Genomic DNA, 23,726 nt, shown 5'->3' with positions numbered 1-23,726 from the left:
TATTTCAGCATAGGTGTCTCTACTGCTGCCACATTTGGAGCGTGTGAAATACTGTACATGCCGATTAGCTTCCTCTTCGAGAGCAAACTTGAAACTGTCCAAATATGACATTTTAGAGAACAAAAATGAACATTCTTTTTTTTAAAAAAAGGAATAAAATGAATTTCTCATCACATATTAAATTAGCGCTCAGGCAACCAGCCCCCAACAAGCAGCCTAACGTCTGCGAAGGCCACATGGCGGGCACGAGCATGCTCAAAGCCCTGCTGTCAGCAGAGCTGTCGGCCTCACCAGGCGGCACCAGCCCTTCCTCTGAGTTTGAGCCGGCAGCGCTCCTGTCAGCACGGGGGGCGGGGGGGCTGTAGCTGTGGCAGTCCTCTGTTCGCCTGACAAGGACCAGGTAACAGTCGCTGTGATGTTTTCTGATTGTGCAGACTGGTAGAGATGCACAGCTTGGATATACACATTAACAGGAATATGCTAGAGATGATCATTTTCAACCATTTTATAGTAAATATGTGACTGAGTTTGCTTTCCTGAAACAACTGCTGCTGAGTGGATACCAGCAAGCCCCACAGTGAGTTTGGCCAAATCACAATGGACCCTGCAGGGTTAAAATACATTTCTTACTCTTCTTCAGTTTCCTGTACCTTAGACTCAGCAGCTCTCCTTTCATTCTATTCTCTTTTGCCTTTCATCTTGTGGCAAAGGTATGCTGAGGACAATTCCGACGGCTGCTGAAACATGTAATCTACAAAAATGCCATACATGTGAAGAAGCGTGTCTCTTTACATGACAGAAAAAGAGCAAGATGAAAATATAAAATTTGTGATAACAGATACTGTAGTAAGGATAGCAATATCTTTTATGTCCCACACATAGGCACGAACTTTACTACTGGGTCATTGCTTAAATCCAAAATATTTACCAAGTACTTACCATATTAAAGGACTGCTTTGGGCTCCGGAGACACAACTAGAAACAAAGCTCTCCTACGATTAAACTTCCCCTGATACTAAAATGTGGCTTATGGACCAGCAGCATCAGCATCACTGAGGAGCACGTCTGACCCTCCAGTCTCTTTCCAGACCCTACTGAATCAAAACTTGTAGTTTAACGAAATTCCCCATGTGATTTGTACACGTATCTAAGTTTAGAAAGCACTGTTTCCAAGGGCACTAGTTTAAAAACCACAGGATCTAAAAATTATCCAGAAAATTAAAATTTCGATGCAATAGAAAAGAACAAAATGATGTGTTTTCTGTATGTGTGTACCCATGCATTGAAGGGGTTGAACCAGATGACGCTTGTACTTTCCTCTTCTAAAATGTAATATCTAATAAAGACAACATTGTCTTACCCTTTTAAAAAATGTCACTACTGAATAATTTTCATTTATGGACAGTTCATTGCATAATATATACACACACAGAAGTTAAAAGCATCTTTGTTGTTCCTACAATTTGAAATGAAACTCAATTCCCTAGGTGACGCCATAGTTCCAAAGCAACAAGGTTCCTGCAGACTCGGCAAAGTCTGTGCCCTTGCTGGTCCTCCCTTCATCCTGGTAGAAAACTCTATTCTGGTCCAGATCCCTAGGGCCCAACCTGAGAGACCATAAACTCACAAACTGGAGTCCAAGCACAATCAGAAAGAAATGGGCTTCACCGAAAACCCAAAATGTGCTACATCCTCGGCTGCACATTTTTCTGATCAGTAGAAGCCCCCTCATTTCTCTCTGTGTGAAAAAGTGGAAAAGGAGAGTGGCCAGAGGCTCCCATTTTAAGAGAGACTCTGCCTGCACCCTTCATTGAGGACAACAGAAAGCACGGTTGCCTCTAAAGCCAGACACGCTCTGAGGCTCTAGGGACTAGGAGGGGCACCTTCCCTCCATACTTGCCTGGATGGAGGAGACTATCACTGCCTGAGCACCTAGCAAAGGTTACAGCAGCGGAAATGTTCCTCAAGACTCAGGAGCCAAGGGAAGTAGGACTTTTTCTGGAGAGAACAGGGTCGCTCCCACAAACGCTGCCCTCCGTCAGAGCCTCTCATCACAGCTGAGCCTAACATGGGAAAGGATCTCTGAAACTAGCCTACTCTCCAGAATCACACACCTTTTCAAAAAAGGACAGGAATGCTTTTCAAATCTGTACGTGCTTTCTCAGCTTTAGGATTCAAACTAGAGATATCAAAGGGTCAATATACAGTGGCTGGAGAAAAACAAATACCATATGATTTCACTTATACGTGGAATCTAATGAACAAAATAAACTAACAAACATAGTACCAACAGAATCACAGATGTGCAGAACAGACTGGCAACTGTCAGAGAGGAAGGGGTGGGGGTCTGGGTGAAAAACGTGAAGGGATTAAGAAAAAAAACAGGCACAGACATCAGTATGGTGAGGACCAGAGGGGAAGGGGGGTGGAGGAGGCAGAAGAGGGTAAAGGGGGAATAAATGGTGGTAAATTCACCCAAGACTTGAATTTGGGTGGTGAGTGGAGCGATGCGGTATGCAGATGGTGTGTTATAGAGTTGAACACTTAATACCAGTATGGTTTTATTAACCAATGTTACCCCAATAGATTCAATTTTCTAGAAAAGAGATAAAAAGTGTATTCTACTGCTGACTTATATTAAGGAACTCACAAAAGAACCCAGGAAACTATCACATCATGTTACTGTCCCAGCTTTGCCATCAGGCAAGTATGTGGCCTTGTAAAAAACATTTAATCTCCTTGGGGCTCATTTTTCTCATTTCAGAAATTTAAAAAAAATTGAGTTAGATAAATTTTAAAGACTCCTCAGTTTAAGGTTCTCTGATTCTTGTGTAGTTTCTTTACGTTGCATGTCACACCACCAGAGTTCATAATTTTGGCAGTGAAAAGTCATCCCCTTTCACATACACAGCTTATTTTCAAGCTACAAAACAGACTAGAGAAGACACTTTCAGAGGTAACTCTTTCGGGTCTCTGATTTCTTATCAATACCAACTTGCCAATCTTGTGGACTTGGGTATGTCAGTATCAGATAAGAATAAGTGCCACATTGATCTGAACACTAAAGAGTTTTTTCCCACCTCTGAAATTCCTGGTGTATTGCAAATTTTGAAAACCTCCTATAACAAAGTATTAGCTATTTTAATATGCATTTCCCACTATAAAGTAGCAATAAGCTGCCCATAAGGAAAACTCTCATATAGCAAACAACCTTGTAAAAAATTAATAAATCTTTTCTGGTGCATGGAAATCAGTTAGCATGTGCTTGATACAATAGCTTCCTACCTAAGTGCCACCAATAAACAACCCTGGAGACAACAGATGGAAGTAGAATAGCAAACCTTAGAACTTAGAAGATGTCTCTATAATGTTTTTACTTTACTGACTTAATAGAGGACACCTACTTGTCAGGACTGTTAATTATATCTAATGTAGAAATCAAATTTTAGAAGGAGAACAAGTAACTAATAGGCATCATTTTAATCGCTTGATTTTGAATAAAGGGTGAAGTTCTTACATAAAAATCCATGTGGTTTTTTAACTGCAGGCTATCACTGTAGAAATAGAAATCACCCTGTAAAGATCTGCACATTATGAGAATGGTTGGATGGCTACCACAATAAACTAGAAATTAGGAAATGTGAACGATAATTCTGAATCTGCTGCTGATGCAATGACCTTGAATGATGCAATGATATATCTAACCTTCCTGGTGCTTGCTCGCTCTCTCTCCATCAAAAAAACTAAAGAATTAGTGAAACTTCATCTCTTTTTATTCCACTTGAGACAAACAACTGTGTATACTTAAGTAAAAATGTAATTGCATATGCGGTGGGTGGGATAAAATATGTCTGGGTTGGCTTGAACTTTACTGTAGCACCCTGTCTTAAAATTAAACATGTCTATACTGTACAATAAATTCTTCTTTTTTATTGATTGATTTGCCATGGAGAGAGAGAAATATCAACTTGTTGTTGCCCTCATTTACGCGTTCATGGTTGCTTCTTCGATGTGCCCCAACAAGAGATCAGGCCCACAACGTTGGCCTATCAGGACAACCCTCTCACCAACTGAACTGCCCAGCCAGGCCATGAATTTTTAAATAGTGTCTAAAATGCTTTAAGATCTTCAGAAACAGTTTTATAAATAACACAAATAATCTTTTTTATTGAGCAAATAAGAAGCAGAATATCATCTAAGACAGACATGAATATTTTATATAGCAATCTTTAGTTCACTTACTCTTAAAAGGAATAATTCGATCAGAATTCTTCCAAGACAACTAGATTAACTCGAGAACAAGGAAGGGCAGGATCTTCTCCCAGTTGAGTTATTACCATATTTCCTCTAACAAAGGCCACCAAGGTGAAGCTGCTGCTTGAAGAACCCCCACAGGAAGCTGTGGCTTAGCATCTCCCATCGGTGCTCATTCAGTCCAGCCCCAAACCCCGCTCTTTCTCAGACGGCCTCTAACAACCCCAGATGCCTGTGTGCTTTATTTTTAAAGGACTTAGGAAAATATATTTACCACTTCCATTTTAGTATTAGTGTAAATGGGAAGATGGTTCTACTTTACTATGCCTGTACACACAAGCAACTTCTGGTGCACTATCATTGCACATCACCTGATCCTAAATGATCCATAATATTTTTATTGCTCTAAGTCTTTTTATGTTGAAGACTATTATTGGAATTTATCTGCTTCCTCTTCCCTGCAAGCTATACAGCACAACTACAGGAAGTCTAACCCTACTGAATTTTTGTTTTACTAAGCATGGTTTTCACAGTAGGCCTACATTGCTGCCTCCTGTCCTGGAGTTCTAAATTCTAAAGTAAGCCTAAGATTACTGTCTGTCTGGTCAGTCATTATCCATCTGGAATTTTATTTTCAAAGCCAGGGGGTTAACCTGCAGTCCTCCTCACTAAATAAATTTCATCTAACAGACTTGTATTTTTCTTCATTGATAAGGGATCATTTTAAAGTCAATTCCTAACCTACAAGGCATTGTGTACTTTTCTGGTTTTGCTGTTATCTAAAGGGGCTAAGTCACGAAGCTCAGTAAAAGCAGTTGTTTGCTCTTGAACAACATCACTAAAGGAGAGAACACTGTTGTGCCACACAATACCATGTGGAACCACAAGGAAAGATCAGGTACATAGGGTATAATCATTACACGAGATGGGATTTACCCAGAACATTGGGTCTAAGACCCTATATCCACCACACATGGTCATGGCATAAAACTCAGGACCTGAACTTCTTTGCACATCAAGAGACAGCACCTTAGAAACACGGTGGAACCAAATACTGAAACTCCTTCCTTGAGCAGTATCATTATCTATTCGTGACACAGTCACCAGCAGCTCAATTACAGACATTCAGAAGCATTCCATCCTATCCGTTAAGAGCAGTACTGGACCCTATGTGCAGTATGAAAGTATAGAAAATAGAGAAATATGCTTAGGGAACTTATAAACCACTTAAGAAGATGACTTATGAGAATAATACAAAAACACTATAATAGCTACTACTTACACTAACAACATGCCAGGCACTGCACTAAACCCTTTGCATGTTTATTCCTCTATTTCAAAGTACTTAAGACATATGTACTTTATACTTTACATATTGTTTTGTCAAAACAGGCTGTAAATTAGATATTGTTTCCCTAATATTTTAAAAGAAGAAACCGCAGTGCCCAAGGCAGTGCAGATAGTCTCACAGCATCTGGCTGACCTCAAAGCCCACCCTCTGCCCTGCACCACCTGACCCTCAGTGACCATCACAGTCAACTAGATGCTAAATCGTACAGCACAGACACATGCTCAGAAGGAAGCATTTACATAGTGACTAGAGGTCATAGGATAAAGTGTCATAAGGGAGGCGACCAAAGGAGACTGGTCAAAGACCAGTTTGGCTTTAAAGAATAATTAAATAGGTAATTAGAAAAGGGCTAGATATTCTACGTACCAAATCATACAAACCTTGTGAAAAGGTCAGGAGGCAAGAATAGCATGTCATAATTAGGGAAACAAGAGGAAGATCAGACATGAAGTACAGCATTTTAATTTTACACATCTTCACATCAATCTGTAAATGTGCCTTAGTCTACATAATGTCCACTTAATACCAACTACAACTTCCAGCAGAGGATTCCAGAAGCCTCTGGAAAGGGATGTGCATTATAATGCTATCATAAGTACTGCAGGTAGAAGAAGAGAGGGAAGAATTAAATTCAAGTCCAGATTATCGAACCTCATTTTGTTTTATTCTGCACAATCAAAGCCCCAAGAAGATTTCTTGATTCATAACTTCTCAAATTAATCCATCAATCTAGGCTCTATATAATTGCTGAAGCTTGCTATTACCATTCCTGTGTCATATCAACCAGGAGGATAAAAACCAAACAGTCCAAGCAGACAAACTCAAGGATCACATCTCCAGACATTAAAAACTGAAAGTGTCTCTAGTTTCTCCAGTTCATCCTGCTTTCTCATGTGCTCACTTTGTCAAGCCGACTCAGCCTGGAAAACCTACTCCCGCCCCCACCTAGCATGGCTTCCCCTCACCTTTTCCACCCAAGGCTGTTTTCTTCATTAGTCTTTCTGACAGAAGGAGAATGGAGAGATGCCTGTGCCCCAACCTCAAATATGGCCTAGGGAATAGCTGAAGCATAAGCATTCACCCTTTTAAAAAATAAAAAATGAAATAAGGAAAGAAATAACTAAGCTCACACCTAGGAGAAAAAGCATAATAAGCACCCTCTCCCCAAAAGAGATAAAAGAATAGAACAAAATACACCAGGGATCTGTCTGACTCAGTGAAAGACATAATCTCTCATAATTATGTCTGCCATAGAAAGGGACAGAAAGTAAAATCTAATGAATGAGTCCAGGATAATTAGTACAGTCAATTCATTGGATACCCATAACTCATAGTTAAGGTAACACTGATATTTTGTTTTTGTTTAAAGAGAGGGATGGGAATGAAACATGTAAGTAGAAAACCTAAACACATAAGTACATAAATACATAAGGCAAGGGGCAATCTGCCAGCCTTAGCATCCAGAAAGCCAAAGGGTTAGTGCACTTATGAACTTTAAAAATGTAGTAAAACATCCATTTTAATTGCCTGTAACCCGATGCCAAAACTTTTGCATGTTTTCTTGTTCATAGCACCAATGACACCAACAAGTATTTATTGAGCATTTGCCGTGGTGGATCAGATACTGTTGTGAGCACTGCAGAGAACACAGCATCGAAGGTGACAGATGAGGCCCTGTCCTTACGGAGCTTATGCTCTGTCACAACAAGGAATGATAAATATGGTTGGACCAGAAAGCAAACCATGACTAATTCTCTGGGACAAAGAGTCCTGCCTTATAAGGCAGAAGCTTTCTTGCTACATTGCAACTTTACAGACAGCTGAATCTTTTCCAATAGGAGAAACTCAGTGGGGTGTGTTTAAAAGGTTTGGGGGGGCTTTAAAGGAGTGGAATGGGAGATAAAAAGGCAAATCTCACCAAGTCAGGGAAGAGAAAATGTTCTGGCTCTTTGAACCCTGCCCATCCAGGAAACACAACAATTCATCTGTGGCTTTGGTACAAAAGAACTTGGTTAATATTACAATTTCTAGGAAGTTCTACTACATTCAGAAGTAAAATGCGAAGTAAGCAATATTTGTCTTTGCTGTTCTCTGCCATCTGCCTCATTCACTGTGTCTTCTTGTGTCTTCTTTTTTTCCTTCCTTTTTCTATTTTGAGATTTTTTTTTAATATTCAAAAATGAATGTTTTAACTTACTAGATGCATGTAGTAAAAAACAAGTACATTTCCATTTCCTTCATATTATCCCTCCTATCTCATCCCTATTAGTTTCTTCCCTCTTTCTCCATCACTCTGCGGTCCCTGGCTTCTTACCACTTCCCTCCAACTTCCCTTCTATCATTTGCAGGGAGAAAAAAAAAGATCAGTAGCATAGGAAAAGATGGAGTCTAGTAAGACAAAGGATTGACAGTATGTTACATCTGTAGGTAAGCCCATTTTAAATGGCTTTGTCCCTTTGAGTATTAAAAATTCTTTGTGTGAATAGATTCACTAGAACTAAAGTTGCTAGACATAACACTTAGGAAATTGTGAAAGTAAAGATTTTTACATTTTTTAGCTGTCTGAATATAGTCTTTCAAAAGTCTTTTTTGTATATATTGGAGGATTTGCATGAGACAGGGAGGGAGAGGGAAAGGGAGGGGTGGGGAGAGAGAGAGAGAGAATGAATTAGCCCTGTCTTTTGCCTTTCACCAGGAAGCCATTTTCAAATGTTTCTTTAAGCAGTGAGTCTGGCCTCTCCTGAAATTGCTTTCATCCTATTCTGCATGCCTAGAACTCCTCACTTCACTACCCCCCAGCCAGGCTCCCTGCAGGGAAATTGGGAATGAGACCATGGAGAAGACCAGCTTTGGAGTCAGACTGACTTACCCTGGAAGCCCAGCTTCGTATCTTATTAACCCAGTGACCTTAAGCAAATTACTTACCTCTTTTAATGGTCTTCTCATCTGTAAAAAGGTGCTCATAAAACCAACCACTTTATATTGTTATAAGCATTTAATTATCTAATCCATAAAGGTATTAATCATATTGTATAGCAGATAGTTGCCATTTAATAAATCATATATATGATTTAAATATACATAAGTGCACACACATATATATACATCCCATGTGCTTATAATTTTCTCACATACACAGGCAATTTACCTACCTGTCCTCACTGCCATTCTCCCAGAGTTCTGCCCTTGAAGCATTTCTATTTTTCCAAAGTCACAATTAGCTAATGTAAGAATCTAATTACTGAGAATGTGTTAATGAGAAAGGATAAGAGAAGAGAACAGTGACTACTGCCTGCCAACTCAAATACTCCTCAGTGGTAAACTATGGCTCTTGGAAACAAAACTGCACTAAAAGTTGCATGGGCCTCAGCAGCGACTCACGGTGTGAATTTTAAGCAGCATGCCCTGGACGCCTACTGTGGTGGCTCCTGGGAACTAACTGCTTCTGTTACATGTGCTGATAGATACCTAGGCCCTCATTAATTTAAAAAGAGGTTAAAAAAACTTAAGTGGACTGTGTGTCCTTTTAAATATAAGTTAAAGTATGTGCAGAGATATTGCATTTGCCCAGAACATTCTACAAAACACATACAGTTCCTAGGAAAATAAGGCCTTGGGAGACTAAATGCCCATGTAATGTCTTTGATGAAACAAAATCTAAAACAAAATTCTCTTTCCAAGTTAGTATTTCTAGACCATATTAGTTGACTTCATGAGCTGTAACTACACACAGGAAGTCCAGCTTTGAAACCCCCCACCCAAAAGATCAAAAAAAAATCTGTGAAATTGGCAATGGCAAGAGAGTCAATCACACCTTTGCCACACTAACAGGAAAGACTCTTAAGTAATGGACTTGGTGCCTGGCCATCCGAGTCAGCCACTTAGTCATTTTTCTAGACGCTATCCATCATTGAGCACATTCCCAAATTTCACGTAACCTAATTTAAACATCTAACTGGCATTTCTGATGGGAATAAACATTCCATCAAAGTAAAAGTTTGACAACCCTGCCACCTAGTGGCTGTTAGGAAGCTGGGGAAGATCCTGCTTGGGAAAAGTAGCTAGCTAGCTACTATGGCAGTAGAGAATTTAACGATTATTAATATTATCAAAAATTAACTCTAAAAGCAACCTTGATCTATTTTGTCTTTGAATTTATCTTGGTATCTACACAAAGAGGCAAAAAGACTTGCATTTTTAAGGTATATTTTCCTGTAATCTTGTACACTTAGCAAATTCTTACTAATCTTCAGAGATCAAATAAGATCTAAAGGAAAACTAAAGGCTGATTCATATTTTGATATATTTATGAGCCTTTTTCTTAATATTTTATTTACAACCACATCCTTTACCTGGTCTTCAGGTGATTTTTCTTATATATTCCCCCATCTGATCAAGCATTCACAGAGGCCCCCTTTAAGCCACTGAAGCATCCTTAGTCAAAGGGCAGTTGTACCTTTACAAACCAGCGGTTTTCTTTAAGAGAGGTAAAAGGACACATGTAGAAACCCCTATAATGCAGATCTGAAAGTAAAGACCACAGGGAATGCTGCAGGAAGTCACATGAACAGACAGGTCCACACAACACAGCACAACCTATTTCTGCCCTAAACCTTCGAAGATAAGTGTCTCCAGGCCTATCCAAACCTGGCAGGCAAGACAGCACAAAGCCTGAAGCGTTCATCTCCTCCACCAAGGAAAGGTCCAACTCCTACCTGCTGACGTTTGAAGGCTAAATAATCCAAATTTTCCAGCTCCTTCCCAAGCTTCTGGTAGGTTTTCTGGAGGTCAGATGTGTTGGAAACATTTTTAAGAGACTCAAGTGTCCTTTGAAACTGAAATCAAAAGCAAAAGTAAGTCAGTAGAATAGTAGCATATTTTTCTTTAAATTCCTAACTAGCTAATACTGAGAAATAGTTGACACTAAACTTCAGTTTCTCCCATTCATAAAACAGAGATAATAAATGCTAGCTAATTGCCTCTCAATAAAATAATTAGAAAGTTACTATGAAGAATAGAAAACTGTACAAGCAACATATTGCATAAACTAACGCCCATTTAGTCCTTATTTCAACAAAAGAGTGTACTGGATTTTAAGAAAATAAAACTCTTCATGTTTTAGCATACACTGCTACTTTTAAAGAAAAAAGTGCAATGAATGTATCATTTCAAATTATAATAAGGAAGTATTAAAACAGCTCTCACATTCTTTTTTTTTTTAATACACTGCCTCTTTTCCACTATAAGCTCTCACATTCTAACCATGGAAACAAATTTACGTAAAAGTAGCTCCTTGCCTCTGTAGAAACATCTATGAAGAACAGGCACCCACCGGACTTCAGCCAGGAACACCTCTCAGACCTCATGTTTTGAGGAGGTAAAAAAAAAAAAACTAACATTTTGATGACAGAAGCATATGTAGCATGTTCAGCAAACGTTTATTCATTTCTGTTTTATAACACCAATGAGTTATGAAATCAGTTCTGCTGAATCAGAATGTTTCTGTTCATTTTTAAGTCAGATACCAGAAAAACACAAAGGAGACAAATTGCAATGGATCACAGAATATTTTCCTACTACTAAGTAATTAAGCAAAGGGAACTCACAAGAAATTAAATTCTTGGTTAACTTTAGTAAATTTTAAGAACATACTTTGGAGGATGATTGAAAATGTCGAGTAATGTCATTTGCAAGACATTAGCATTTTCTCTTTATGTTATTTATTTCCCATATGCTCACTGTCTGCCATGGGATAGATTTCCACACTCGATAGAGACTTCATCTTAAACACACCAGAACTCCACTGTGACTACAATGCTATGAGACAGGCTAATAGAATTCGACCCTTACTATTTCAAACCCTATGGAATAAGTCATATTATAATGGCATTCCGCTGACTTAAATCCTCAGTCTCATGAAAGCAACATGTTTATCTCAATCCAAGGTGGCAGAAGAAAAAGAAAGGGGAAATAACAGTCCTACGCTTCCACAGCAGGACATCCCACAATGTAATCTCTTAGAACCTACTACGTACAAGGCACTGTGAATACAAGCACATTTCTTGTGCTAAAAGAACTTACAGACTACAGGTGAGGCCAAACATGAAACTCACAATGGGAAAGACTCTGACATTTGAGTGCCTGCTCAATGGCAGGCACTTTGCGCTTTCCCATGCATCCTCACCGAACCCCAGGAGCTCTTCCTTCGCTATCCATTCTGCCCTTGAGTGAACAGGACTCAGTTTCAACTGGGTCTTGACTACAGTGTTGTGTTCCTTCTGCTCTATCATTAGCTCTAACATAAGGCAGAGTGAAGAGAGTGCAAAAAGGGAATAAAAGCAATATGTGATGAAACAGCAAAAACTCACTGATGTTAATTGAAAGACTCAGGCCACATGAAACTCATAAGGGAAATTGATTGGGGTCTCAAATCACAAGAAGAATTTTCAGAGCCTTAAATAGGAACCAGTCCCACACATCAGTCTAAAGATGGCCTAAGTCTGATCATCTTTCCTTTCTGTAGCAGAGTAAACATATTTCTTTCAGCATAATTTTAATAACCATTATACTGTTTATTATGTTTTATGATCATCTCCAGGCCTTGCCATTCTTGGGTCCATTCCCACTATGTTCAAATCAAAATAATACCAGACCTAAAATTTTAAACAATTTGTGTAATTTTATAAGTAATATAAACTATTTTACCAGTCAATCTGTTCCCTAAGAAATATTAGCTCTACTTCTCACATTTACATCTGTGAACTTTTATACAACTCCAAGTAGAAACTTTAGGGTTGACACAAGTTCAGAAACATAAAAAACAGGATTCCAGATCATCCGTCCATGGCTGAAGAAGAAAGAGAAAATCCAGTAAGGACACATCGCCACAGAATGTTTTCATTAAAGGTCAGAGTTTGCATAACGTGGAGCTGTTAGCTTGAACTTTCAGTATCAGGACTTATATCCCCCATTCATTGATATGAAATAGTTCAGAATACTCAAATTAAGATGATTCATTAATTTAAGTGGACTTCTTTATTTACAAAAACAAATGATTGTCAAGGAGAGGTCATACAAAATCCATAGTGTAACTTTGCATTAGATCCCTATTAAAAGCCCCATCAACATCTGCCCACACGTACACTTAAAGATGCTAAAGAATGAAAGCAGTAACTTTACCTTGCAGATGAGAAAATAAAAATAAGACAATGGTTAAGGTAAGGTTTAGATTTTATGTAAAGATATTTGAGCCCTGGCTGGTGTAGCTCAGTGGATTGAGCATGGGCCTGCGAACCACACGATCGAGGTTCGATTCCCAGTCAGGGCACAGGCCTGGGTTGCAGGGCAGTTCCCTGCAAGCGACGCAAGAGAGGCAACCACACATTGATATCTCTCTCCCTCTCTCCTTTCCTTCCTCTCTAAAGATAAATAAATAAAATCTTTTAAAAATATTCAAAAAAAGATATTTGATAATTGACTTAATTTTAAGATTTGCATTCTCATAGGCCACTGTGCCTGATCATTGAGAGAGGCCTCTTGAGATTTTCTATATCAGTTCAGTCCATTGTAATTTCATTATATTGACTGTGTCTCAAAATAGCTTCTCTCTCAGTTTAAGTTAGGAAAGGAAGCACAATTCATCAAAGAGATTTTAATATTCCTGGATTCTGCCTGTTCAAAGTTTTGAGTGGTAATTTAAAATAATTCAAGAATCCCAAATAATTTGTTGAACATTGAATTTATCTGGTGTTAATATTTTTTAAAACATTTAAAATTTTTTTCATTACAATTTACATTCAATATTTTGTATTAGTCTCAGGTGTACAGCATAGTGGTTAGACAATCATATACTTCACTAAGTGTTCCCCCAATATTTCCAGCACTCATCTGGTACCATATGTAGTTATTATACTATTATTGATTAGATTACTTTCCTGTGCTATACTTTTTTTATTTAATCTTTATTGTATTTTTCTGTTACCATTTAGTCCCCTTGCACCCTCCTGCTCCCAGCAATCACCACACTGTTGTCAATTTCCATGAGTTGTTTTTCCTTTTTGCTCAATTCCTCCACTCCCTAACCACCCACTGCCAAAAGCTGTCATCCTGCTCTCCATCTACGAATTTGTCTCTACTTTGCTTGTTAGCTCAGTTTGTTCATTAGATAACACATATGAGTGAAATCATAGACTATTTGTCTTTCTCTACCTGGCTTATTTCACTTAGCATAATGTTCTCTAGGTCTGTCCATCCACTTTTAACAAAGGGTAAAATTTTCTTCTTTTTTATGGCCAAGTAGTATTCCATTTTGTAAATGCCCCACAGTTGTTTTATCCATTCATCTACTGATGGAAATTTGGACTGCTTCTATATCTCAGCAATTGTAAATAATGCTGCAATGAACATAGGGGTGCATATGTTTTTTTGAATTTGTGTTTGGGTTACTTTGGGTATATTCCCAGAAGTGGGATCACTGGGTCAAAAGGCACATGAGTTTTTAATTTTTGGAGGTATCTTTATACAGCTTTCCACAGTGCTTGCACCAGTCTTCATTGCTACCAACAGTGCAAAAGGGTCACTTCCCTTTTCTCCACATCCTTGACAGCACTTGTTTATTGATTTACTGATTATAGCCATTCTGACAAGTATGAGATTATAACTCATGTGGTTTTTATTTGCATTTCTCTGATGATTAGTGATGTTGAGCATCTTTTCATAAATCTATTGGCCATTTGTATGTCCTATTTGGAGTAGTGTCTATCCAGGTTCTTTGCTTTTGGGGGATTTTTTGAGGGGGTTATTGAGTTTTGTAAGTTCTTGATAAATGTTGGATATTAACACTTTATCAGATATATCAGCAAATGTGTTCTCCCATTCTGTGAGTTGCCTTTGTATTTTGTTGATGATTTCCATTGCTGTGCAAAAACTTTTTAGTTTGATATAGTCCCATTTGTTTATTTCTTGTTGTTTGTTCCTGTTGCCTGGGGAGATACATCCAATAAAATATTGCTCTAAGCAACATCCAAGATTTTGCTGCCTGTTTTTTTCTAGGATTTTTATGGTTTGGGGGTCTAATATTTTAAGTTTTTAATCCATTTTGAACTTATTCTTGTGTGTGGTGTAAGAAAGTGGTTGTTTCATTTTTTCTATACATATCTGTTCAATTTTCTCAATACCATTTATTGAATAAACTTCTTCAGCCCATTGTATGTGCTTGCATCCTCTCTAGAATATTAATTGACTATAAAAATATGGATTTATTTCTGGCCCTCTCTTATGTTCCATTGATCTATGTGTCCATTTTTATGCTAGTACCATGTTGTTTTGAGTACTGTGGCCTTAGAGTATAGTTTGGTATTAGGTAGCATGATTCTTCAAACTTTGTTCTTCATTCTCAGGATCACCATTGCTCTGCAGGGCCATGTGTGGTTCCATATAAATTTTTGAAATATTTGTTCTAGTTCTGTAAAATGCATTATTGGATTCCCACCAAACCTACCACATGACCTCATACAAACATATTGCTTCTCCTAACAATTACTTTTTCAGGCTTTCCAAATCTATCTCTTCTTTTATTTGTTTTCCTACTCCTGTTATTATCTTTTATTTCTAGTATCACTCATATCTGCCTCAAATTCAGTATGTATAAAACCCATAAATTGTTTCTTCTCTATGTGCAATCTAGTATCACTCATATGTGCCTCAAATTCAGTGGGTATAAAAACCCATAAATTTCTTCTTCTCTATATGCAAAAAATCAATGTCCTCAATGCCCAACCAAATTGCTAGAAGGCCGCTTGATACTTCCCTTTCCCTCCAAACAGAATCCAATCACTTTCCAAATAGTAGACTGTTCCTCCTTCATTTCTCTCATTCATTCCTCACCCTACACCATCATTCTAAAACCAGATGAATCAGCCTCATCACTAGCCTCACTGCCTCCAATGTGGCCCCCGTGCCAACTGTTGACAGTAGTGGTCCTAAAATATCCCTTTTCTTACACAATTTTCCTGCTTAAAATTCTGTAATGGTTCCCCCTCACCTTTCAGACTACAGTTCAAACTTTTCAACTTAGCACATAGGCCTTTCACAAGTAGGTCTATCCCCACACTTCCTCAGTTTCAGCTCTTATTTCTCCCATACCATCATCTTTCATCTCAGCCATCCATAAGTACTACAGGTCTTCAAGAATATATATTCCCTCCACTTAAAATGCTTTCCTCATCTAGTTCTTTCTCCAAACTGGGCCATGCATTATTCACTCAGAACATTCCCCCCTTCCACAACTGTCATCATGCCTCCTTCACCCTTGACCAACCTCTAAAATAGTAACTTACATTGTTAATTTATTTCTTATCCAGTCTATGAAATCCAGGAAAGTAGGACCATGGTATTTTTTTCTAAATATAAATCCCTAGCACACAGAATGGTGACTAGCACACAGTAAGGACACAGAAAATAAGTATTTCCTAAGCAGATTAGTAAATTAATCAAATTGGGGCTACCTGGAATGATGCTGGTCCTTTTCAGAAGTTAAAATTGCTACACAGCCTAAATTCTCTTTGTCCCTAAAGTTTTCAGTGTGAAATGTAGCACAAAACCAATGACTTGTGCCCTATGTGCCTCTATTTTCTAGTTTCTCCTGTTCCATCTTAAATAACATTCCTGTGACTTGCTTTTTTCTTTAAACCTTAGTATCTCTTTGTGTGTTTTACCTAGGATCTTGTGCAGAATATACTTGGCTTCTAACAGCTCTTAATTATATATTAATTTCTCCCCTTATAAACTGCTAATATTTTTAATTTTTAAAAAGCTTTATAAAGGCCCTGGCTGGTGTAGCTCAGTGGATTGAGCACAGGCCTGAGAACCAGAGAACTGCGGTTCAATTCCCAGTCAGGGCACATGCCTGGGTTGCAGGCCAGTTCCCTGCAGGCCAGCTCCCAGCAGGGGACACACAAAAGGCAATCATACATTGATGTTTCTCTCCCTCTCTCCTTCCCTTCTAAAGATAAATAAATAAATAAAATCTTTTTTAAAAAAGCTTTATAAAGTGTTTTTGCTGGTACATACCTTCCTATTAACAACAGAAAATGGTCTCAAAAAGTCTCAGCAACCAATATGGTACTATGTGACTTTCTGTTACCACTATGAATACTCTTCATATTCATAATCATTTTAAGTATATGAATGTTTTATAGCAATGTGTGCAGCAAATATCAAATATGTATTGATATTTGACATAAGTTATTAAACACTGGAACCATTTCTGTAATGACATTGGTCTATTTCCTAACCCAAACAGACCAACATTCCCATTAAAAAAAAATAAAACTAGTTATGATATGATAAATGAAAAAACATCGTAAAAGTTAATTCAAGTCGGCAATCAAATTTGATTCCCTTCAATTTTTAGGAATAAGGACAATTTGCACTGCAACAGTCAAAAAGTAGGAGCAAGGTACTACCATGGAGAAAGGTAGGACAGGGTTCTTAACAGCTAGTTTATATATTTAATCTTCACAAGATCTCTTCAAAGTATTCAGAGTGAGTGTTATTATCCCTATAGCTCAGAAGAAAAAGAACAAGTCTCACAGATATTTAACTTTCCCAAAATCATCCAGCTAATCAGTAATAGAATCAGAATTCAAGCAAGGTCTCCCTACTTCCAAAAGCTATGTTTTTCTCTCCATGTTGTCTTAACCCCTAAAGAAAGTAAGAGACATCCTCGGTAATTTTCTCTCAAAAGTTGACCTTTGTAAAATCCAGATAAAATATAATATGGACTCTAGAGAGGTATAAATAGCAAAGAAAAGTTCAAAAAAAACTTGAACAATACCAAAGGAAGAAAATTTTTAACTTAAATCTCCATAGACAATAATAAATAATAGTGGTAATAAAGCCAAATTGCCTTTCTAACTTCCTTAAATTAATTAAATATTGAAATATCATCATTTTTCCTCTGTCCTCTTTTACCTTTGATTTGAACCTATTCTCCCCAGAAGACAATATGTACTTCCTTAAGGAACTAGATACCTTTAAAACTGCCATGTCAGGAGTCCTTGATGTATTTAAGTACATATTAATTCCATGTTGGTTGGCAGCACTTACCCTATTGAGAGTAGCTCAGTTAATCACGTTTGCACTAGTTGGTGATCTAAGTCTATGTCCTTATAAATGGTTGATCATAACTGCATCCCTGGGGGAAGTCTCAGTGGAAAGAGGATAATTTAATAAAGATTAAAAAGTATAAAGTAATCAGAAAAATATTTAGGCAAAGACTGTTAATCAAATGAGAGTAACAGCTCATTTACCTGACATTTAAGAGGAAATACTCACATACCTCAATAGGAATAAAAAATTGTCATTTGGAAAACATTATAGTAAGAGAAAAAAATGAGGCCTCGAAAGAAAATGTTGTGCAAGCAGAAAAATTCTTTGCTATTATGCAATAAATAATAAATGCAAAAATATAACAGGAGCTTGTATGAGTGTCAGGGGGAATAGCCCAAAATGACCAGAAGCATGAATGGAACACTAAGATAAGATTGTAATAGAGAAGGAGATGTAAGACTTTGTCTATTTATTCAAAACAAGGAAAAGAAAAAAAGTCACTTTTGAAGGAAGATTATATGCCCAGAAGAAGAAATCTATATATTTAAAGTTGATGCCCTCCCCCCAGAATACATCTATAATAGATTAGTATACAGGAGGATGTGTGTGCATGCGTGCACGTGAGAGGAAGGGCGGGTGGGCTACAGAATTCTTCTTAGGGAAGGAACTGTCTATATTGAGGAAATAATTTAAGAAGTAAATTAAAGTAGATAGTTGTATTCAAGGGTACAGACTATCAGAAACCTAGCAGATGGTGGAGAGATGGAAACTCAGTGCATTTAAATAACAGGAATTAAGGGGTGTGAGGAACAGTAAAGGAGAGTAAGTAGGGAGGAAAAAGTGGAATAACAATGAGAAAAAGTAGCTAGAATTTTTGAACATTTTTTGAACATTTTTAATATACAAATTAAAGCAACTTAGAACACATTGTTACACAACAGAACTCCTTCCCTTTCATCTTCCCAAGTTTCTATAAGGTTTGGCATGTACATAAACACAGCTTGTCTAAAAGTATTGGAGTCAGCATGTGCATGCATGTGTGTGTGTGTGTGTGTGTGTGTGTGTTCAATGGAGGCAAAAACCTTGAGCCAGGGGTGACTATGAGAATATGATCCCCCAAAATACAGAATTTTTGGAAAAACAGTATATTTGACAGGACATAGAATGAGAGTTCAAGCCAATTATATCTAGATCTTAAGAGCAAGGAGATACCAATAGACAAGTGGCTTATAACCATAAGTAAGTGGATTGTGAGTGATTGAAAAATGAAAGTCAGAAAAAGAAAAAGGAAAGCAAGCAATGGTAACTTAGAGCTCTTATGAGATGGTTAAGAGTAAGTCATGTCAAACTAACCCCATTCTTTTTACAACCGGAGTTACTACACTGATAGAACTGCAATGCAACAGATAATGCATCTTGATTTCAGGAAGACCTTTTAGAAAGTGCTTGAGGATAAAATAAAAATACATGGTTTATACAGCAGCCCAATGATATGGGTTTGAAACTCACTTTAACAACTTCACTCAATATGTGTTAATGTTTAATTGATGTTATCTGAAAGGAAGATACAGCATAGTTTTCCCTGTCATTAGACAGTTTTTCATGAATAATTTGGTTTAAAAAATCTAAAAATGATACCAGGTTACAAGAAAAAATTAGAAGACAAAAAGATCGCCATGGCTGGTGTAGCTCAGTGATTGCCCTGGCTGGTGATCGCCCTGGCTGATTGAGCACGAGCCTGTGAAGCAAAGGCTGGTCCAATTCCCAGTCAGGGCACATGCCTGGGTTGCAGGCAGGTCCCCTGCAGGGGACACATGAGAGGCAACCAGACAATGATGTTTCTCTTCCACTCTTTCTCTTTTCCTTCCCCTCTCTCTAAAAATAAATAAAATATTTTTAAAAAGAAAAAAATCTGGATGGATTATAACAAAAAGCCAGAATTAACAAGATACAATTCAATGAGTAAAAATGTAATATTTACCTCTACATATAGAAAGATAACTAATATCACAGGAGAAAAACTTGGATTCAGATTAGTTGAGTTCAGAAACTTGAGGTTTTAATTGCTCACAAAATCAGTATGAACCAACAGCGAACAAGGCTATCATAACAGGTCAGATAATGTCAGACATTAAGTCAGAGAGGTAATTGTCTCAGTATACTATGCAATGTTCACATCACACAGTTGACTTTTATTTCAAAATATTTTTGTAATATTTATGAAAGTTACCTATAACCTAGAGCAGGGGTGTCAAACTCATTTTCAGTAGGGGCCACATCAGCCTTACAGTTGCATTCAAATGGCCGAATGTAATTTTAGGGCAATATAAATGTAACTACTCCTTAACAGTTAAGTGAGAGCTCAGCACTGCCACCTAGTAGAAAAAAGGTGCTGGGCCAGATAAAACAAGGTGGAGGGCCGGATTTTGCCCTCAGGCCTTGTGTTTGCCACCTGTGATCTAGAATAAGCATAGAAAAAAATGTACAGAGATGAGTATGGAGACTTCTATTTTTTGTATTGGCAAATTACTAGTTCAGTTCAATCCTTCTGATTCCATCTAATATGATTTGATGAAATGTAAAATACTTCATCGTTAAATATCAAAGAGCTAATGAAACAGTGAGTAATTTCCTGAGATGAGTTCCAGAAGAGAAAATGTTGAGCACACAAAGACAAGACACCATGGGCAAAACCCAGCATAATGATAACTAACACAAGCAGGTACCGTGGGAGTCCAGACACTGAAGTTTTCAAACTTTAACCATAAAACAATTCTGCTTACCTTGTTCAGGTACATAAAAATTATACATAAAAATCAACATTGAAAATTTCAGCAGAAAACTGAAAATCATACAAGATATGGAAATTCTAGAGCATTCAAAGTAGTCTGAAACTGTTACACAAAGAATGTTAAAGGGTCAAGAAATTTTTCAGCCTAGATAAGGGAAGCCATAGGTAAGTCCTAAGAGCAATCATCAGTTATTTGAAAATAGCTTTTCCTACTGCCCTGATTCTGTGTTGCTCCAGAAAGCATAACTAGAAATAGGAACAGGAATAGCTAGGTAGCAGATTTCAGCTCAGTTTGACAACAACAATCACGCTCACTGTCTCACACAACTGAGATTACTATCACTGTTAACGATGAGATATACTATTAGGTAATTATGTGTATTGACTATTGTAGGAAAAAGTCTATCTACTTCAGTAAGATATCAGACTATGAAGCACTGAGATTTCTGCATTACTATTTTTATGACAAGTAGAAATTTAATATAACCATATTTAAGGGGTTCCAGAGAAGATGGAGTCATAGGTAGAAATGCTTCACTTCCTTGAACAACAAAAAAGATAACAACCAATTTAAAAACTAAAAACAACCAGAACTGCAAGAAAAATCAAACTGTATGGAAGTCCAACAACCAAGGAGTTAAGGAAACATTCATCCAGACTGGCGTGCCTAGACAGAAAAATGGCCCAAATAAAAGAACAGATCAAAACTCCAGGAAGAGAACTAAGCAATGAGATAGACAACCTATCAGAAGTAGAGTTCAAAACAATGGTAATCAGGATGCTCACAGAAATAATTGAGTTCAGTCTCAAAATAAAGGAAGAAATGGAGGCTATACAAAATGAAATGAAGGAAAATATATAGGGAACCAGCAGTGAAGGGAAGGAAATCGTGACTCAAATCAATGATTTGGAACAAAAGGAAGAAATAAACATGCAACTGGAACAGAATGAAGAAACAATTCAAAAAAATGAGGAGAGGCTTAGGAACCTCTGGGACAAATTTAAATGTTCCAACATCTGAATCATTGAAGCACCAGAAAGAGAAGGAGAAGAGCAAGAAATTGAAAACTTATTTGAACAAATAATGAAGAAAACTTCCCCAATCTGGTGAAGGAAACAGACTTCCAGGAAGTCCAGGAAGTTCAGAGAGTTCCAAAGAAATTGAATCCAGGAAGAAATACACCAATACACATCATAATTACATTACCCAAAATTAAAGACAAAGACAGAATCTGAAAAGCAGCAAGAGGAAAGAAGAAAGTTACATACAAAGGAGTTTCCATAAGACTGTCAGCTGATTTTTCAAAAGAAACCTCACAGTCAAGAAGGGGCTAGAAAGAAGTATTCAAAGTCATGAAAAACAAGGACCTACATCCAATATCGCTCTATCCAGCAAAGCTATCATTTAGAATGGAAGGGCAGATAAAGTGCTTCCTAGATAAGGTCAAGTTAAAGGAGTTCATCATTACCAAGCCCTTATTATAAATGTTCAAGGGACTTACCTAAGAAGATCAAAAACTACAAACAGTAAAGTGACAACAAACTCACAAATATCAACAACTGAACCTAAAACACAAAAGCAAAAATACACTAAACAAACAACTAGAACAGGAGCAGAATCACTGAAATGGAGATCACATGGACAGTTATCAGTGGGGAGGGGGCAAATGGGAGAAAAGGTACAGGGAATAAGAAGCATAAATAGCAGGCAAAAAATACACAGGGGGAGAATACAAATAGTATAGGAAATGGAGAAACCAAAGACCTTATATGTTCAATCTATGGATATGAACTAAGGGGTGAGGGATGCAGGAGAGTGGTGGGATGGGGGTAAAGGAGAGAAAAAATTGGGACAACTGTAATAGCATAATCAATAAAATATACTTTAAAATAATATAATTATAAATATTATTGGAAATTTTTAACTACTATTTCCCAAAGTATAGCCTGAGAAAGTTTCAGGATTAATATGTAACAGAAAAGTTCTAGCACCAAGAAATTTGGAAAACTCTGGGTTAAGCAAAGTTAAACAAGTTTCTTTCCTTCAATATCTCTTGCACTTTAATATGCTAATATGCACTGGAAACATTCAAAGGGAATTTCTGTGTGCGACATTGACCAAAAAAAATTTAGGTCACATATTTATAAGACGAGTTCTACAGAACACTTTATGGGAAACACACTAAATTATTTGTAATCCTGATTATTTAAAAAGACTTCAGTTTGTCTTCATTCGATTTGGAACTTCAAAAGAAAGGAGTTGGTAATACAATTCACATAGAAATTTTTCATAACAATTTACCACAAAAGATCTTCTTTTTTTCATTACGAGGTTTCATTTATTGTTGTACAATAAATACTTATAAGTGGCTTAAATTCTAGCACAAATTTAGTCTCTGACAATGCACCAATATGAAAGTGTGTGGTTAGAGTTAAGAAATGTCTTCCTCCTGACATACCTAAATTTCTTTACAACCTGTTATAGGCCCATAAACTTGTCTAAGCACTTCTAAAAGGTAATTACAGTTAAAGCTGTTCTAATCCTTGGAGTACTAAGTTCCAAAAGTTTGTTTTCCTATTGCCTTGAGCAGGATTCTTAAACTCAGTATGCCTCAGTTTTTTCATCCATAAAATAGGAATAATAGACATTTTTTTGTCAAAATGCTAAAGTAAGTCAACGTTGTGCTTGCCTCCTCCCACAACCATGTCAAAATTACAACTAAATTATAGAACCACCACTGAGAACCACCTGAAGACTAGCTGAACAGAGAAGTCTTATAACTAAGGATATAAAGAAACTACAATGACATTGCCAGGAGGAGTGCAGACACAGAACAGGCAGGTGCCCACTCCCACTGTACGGCAATTAAACATTGGGAGGGGTATCTTGGCTGCAGCAAGGGATCCAAGACCAACACCTGGCTCTCTAGTCCAGGCACCAGTGCTGGAAACAGGTGTCCCCATAACACCTGGCTACAAAAACCAGTGGGGATTGTACCAAAATGAGATAGAGGCCTGCAGGAGACCCAGAGGCTCCTCTAGAAGGGCCTTCACATGGACTCACTCACTCACAAATTCACTCACCCTGGGCTACAGTGCAGAGGCAGCAGCTTGAAAAGCGCCAAGGATGGGAAGGAAATGAGTTGACTAGCTTAAGGCTAAGGGCTGGAGGAGCAGAACACAGGGCAGCTCTCCAGGGATGGAATTGCCGCAGGCTAC

At 37.6% G+C, this 23,726-nt stretch overlaps 1 protein-coding gene across 1 annotated transcript in view; it reads right to left on the bottom strand.

Annotated features, from left to right (window-relative positions):
* Positions 1-23,726, bottom strand: part of CTNNA3 (catenin alpha 3) — a 1,522,505-nt gene that overhangs the window by 1,388,937 nt on the left and 109,842 nt on the right. The window contains exon 5 of the mRNA XM_037062679.1: positions 10,321-10,440. Within this exon, the coding sequence (XP_036918574.1) occupies positions 10,321-10,440 (120 nt within the window). The remainder of the gene's footprint in view (positions 1-10,320; positions 10,441-23,726) is intronic.

This window comes from Sturnira hondurensis, unplaced genomic scaffold, assembly GCF_014824575.4.
Source record: "Sturnira hondurensis isolate 20B ecotype Veracruz unplaced genomic scaffold, ASM1482457v3 Scaffold0014302, whole genome shotgun sequence".
Taxonomy (NCBI): domain Eukaryota; kingdom Metazoa; phylum Chordata; class Mammalia; order Chiroptera; family Phyllostomidae; genus Sturnira; species Sturnira hondurensis.
This window is presented reverse-complemented; position numbering and strand designations above follow the sequence as displayed.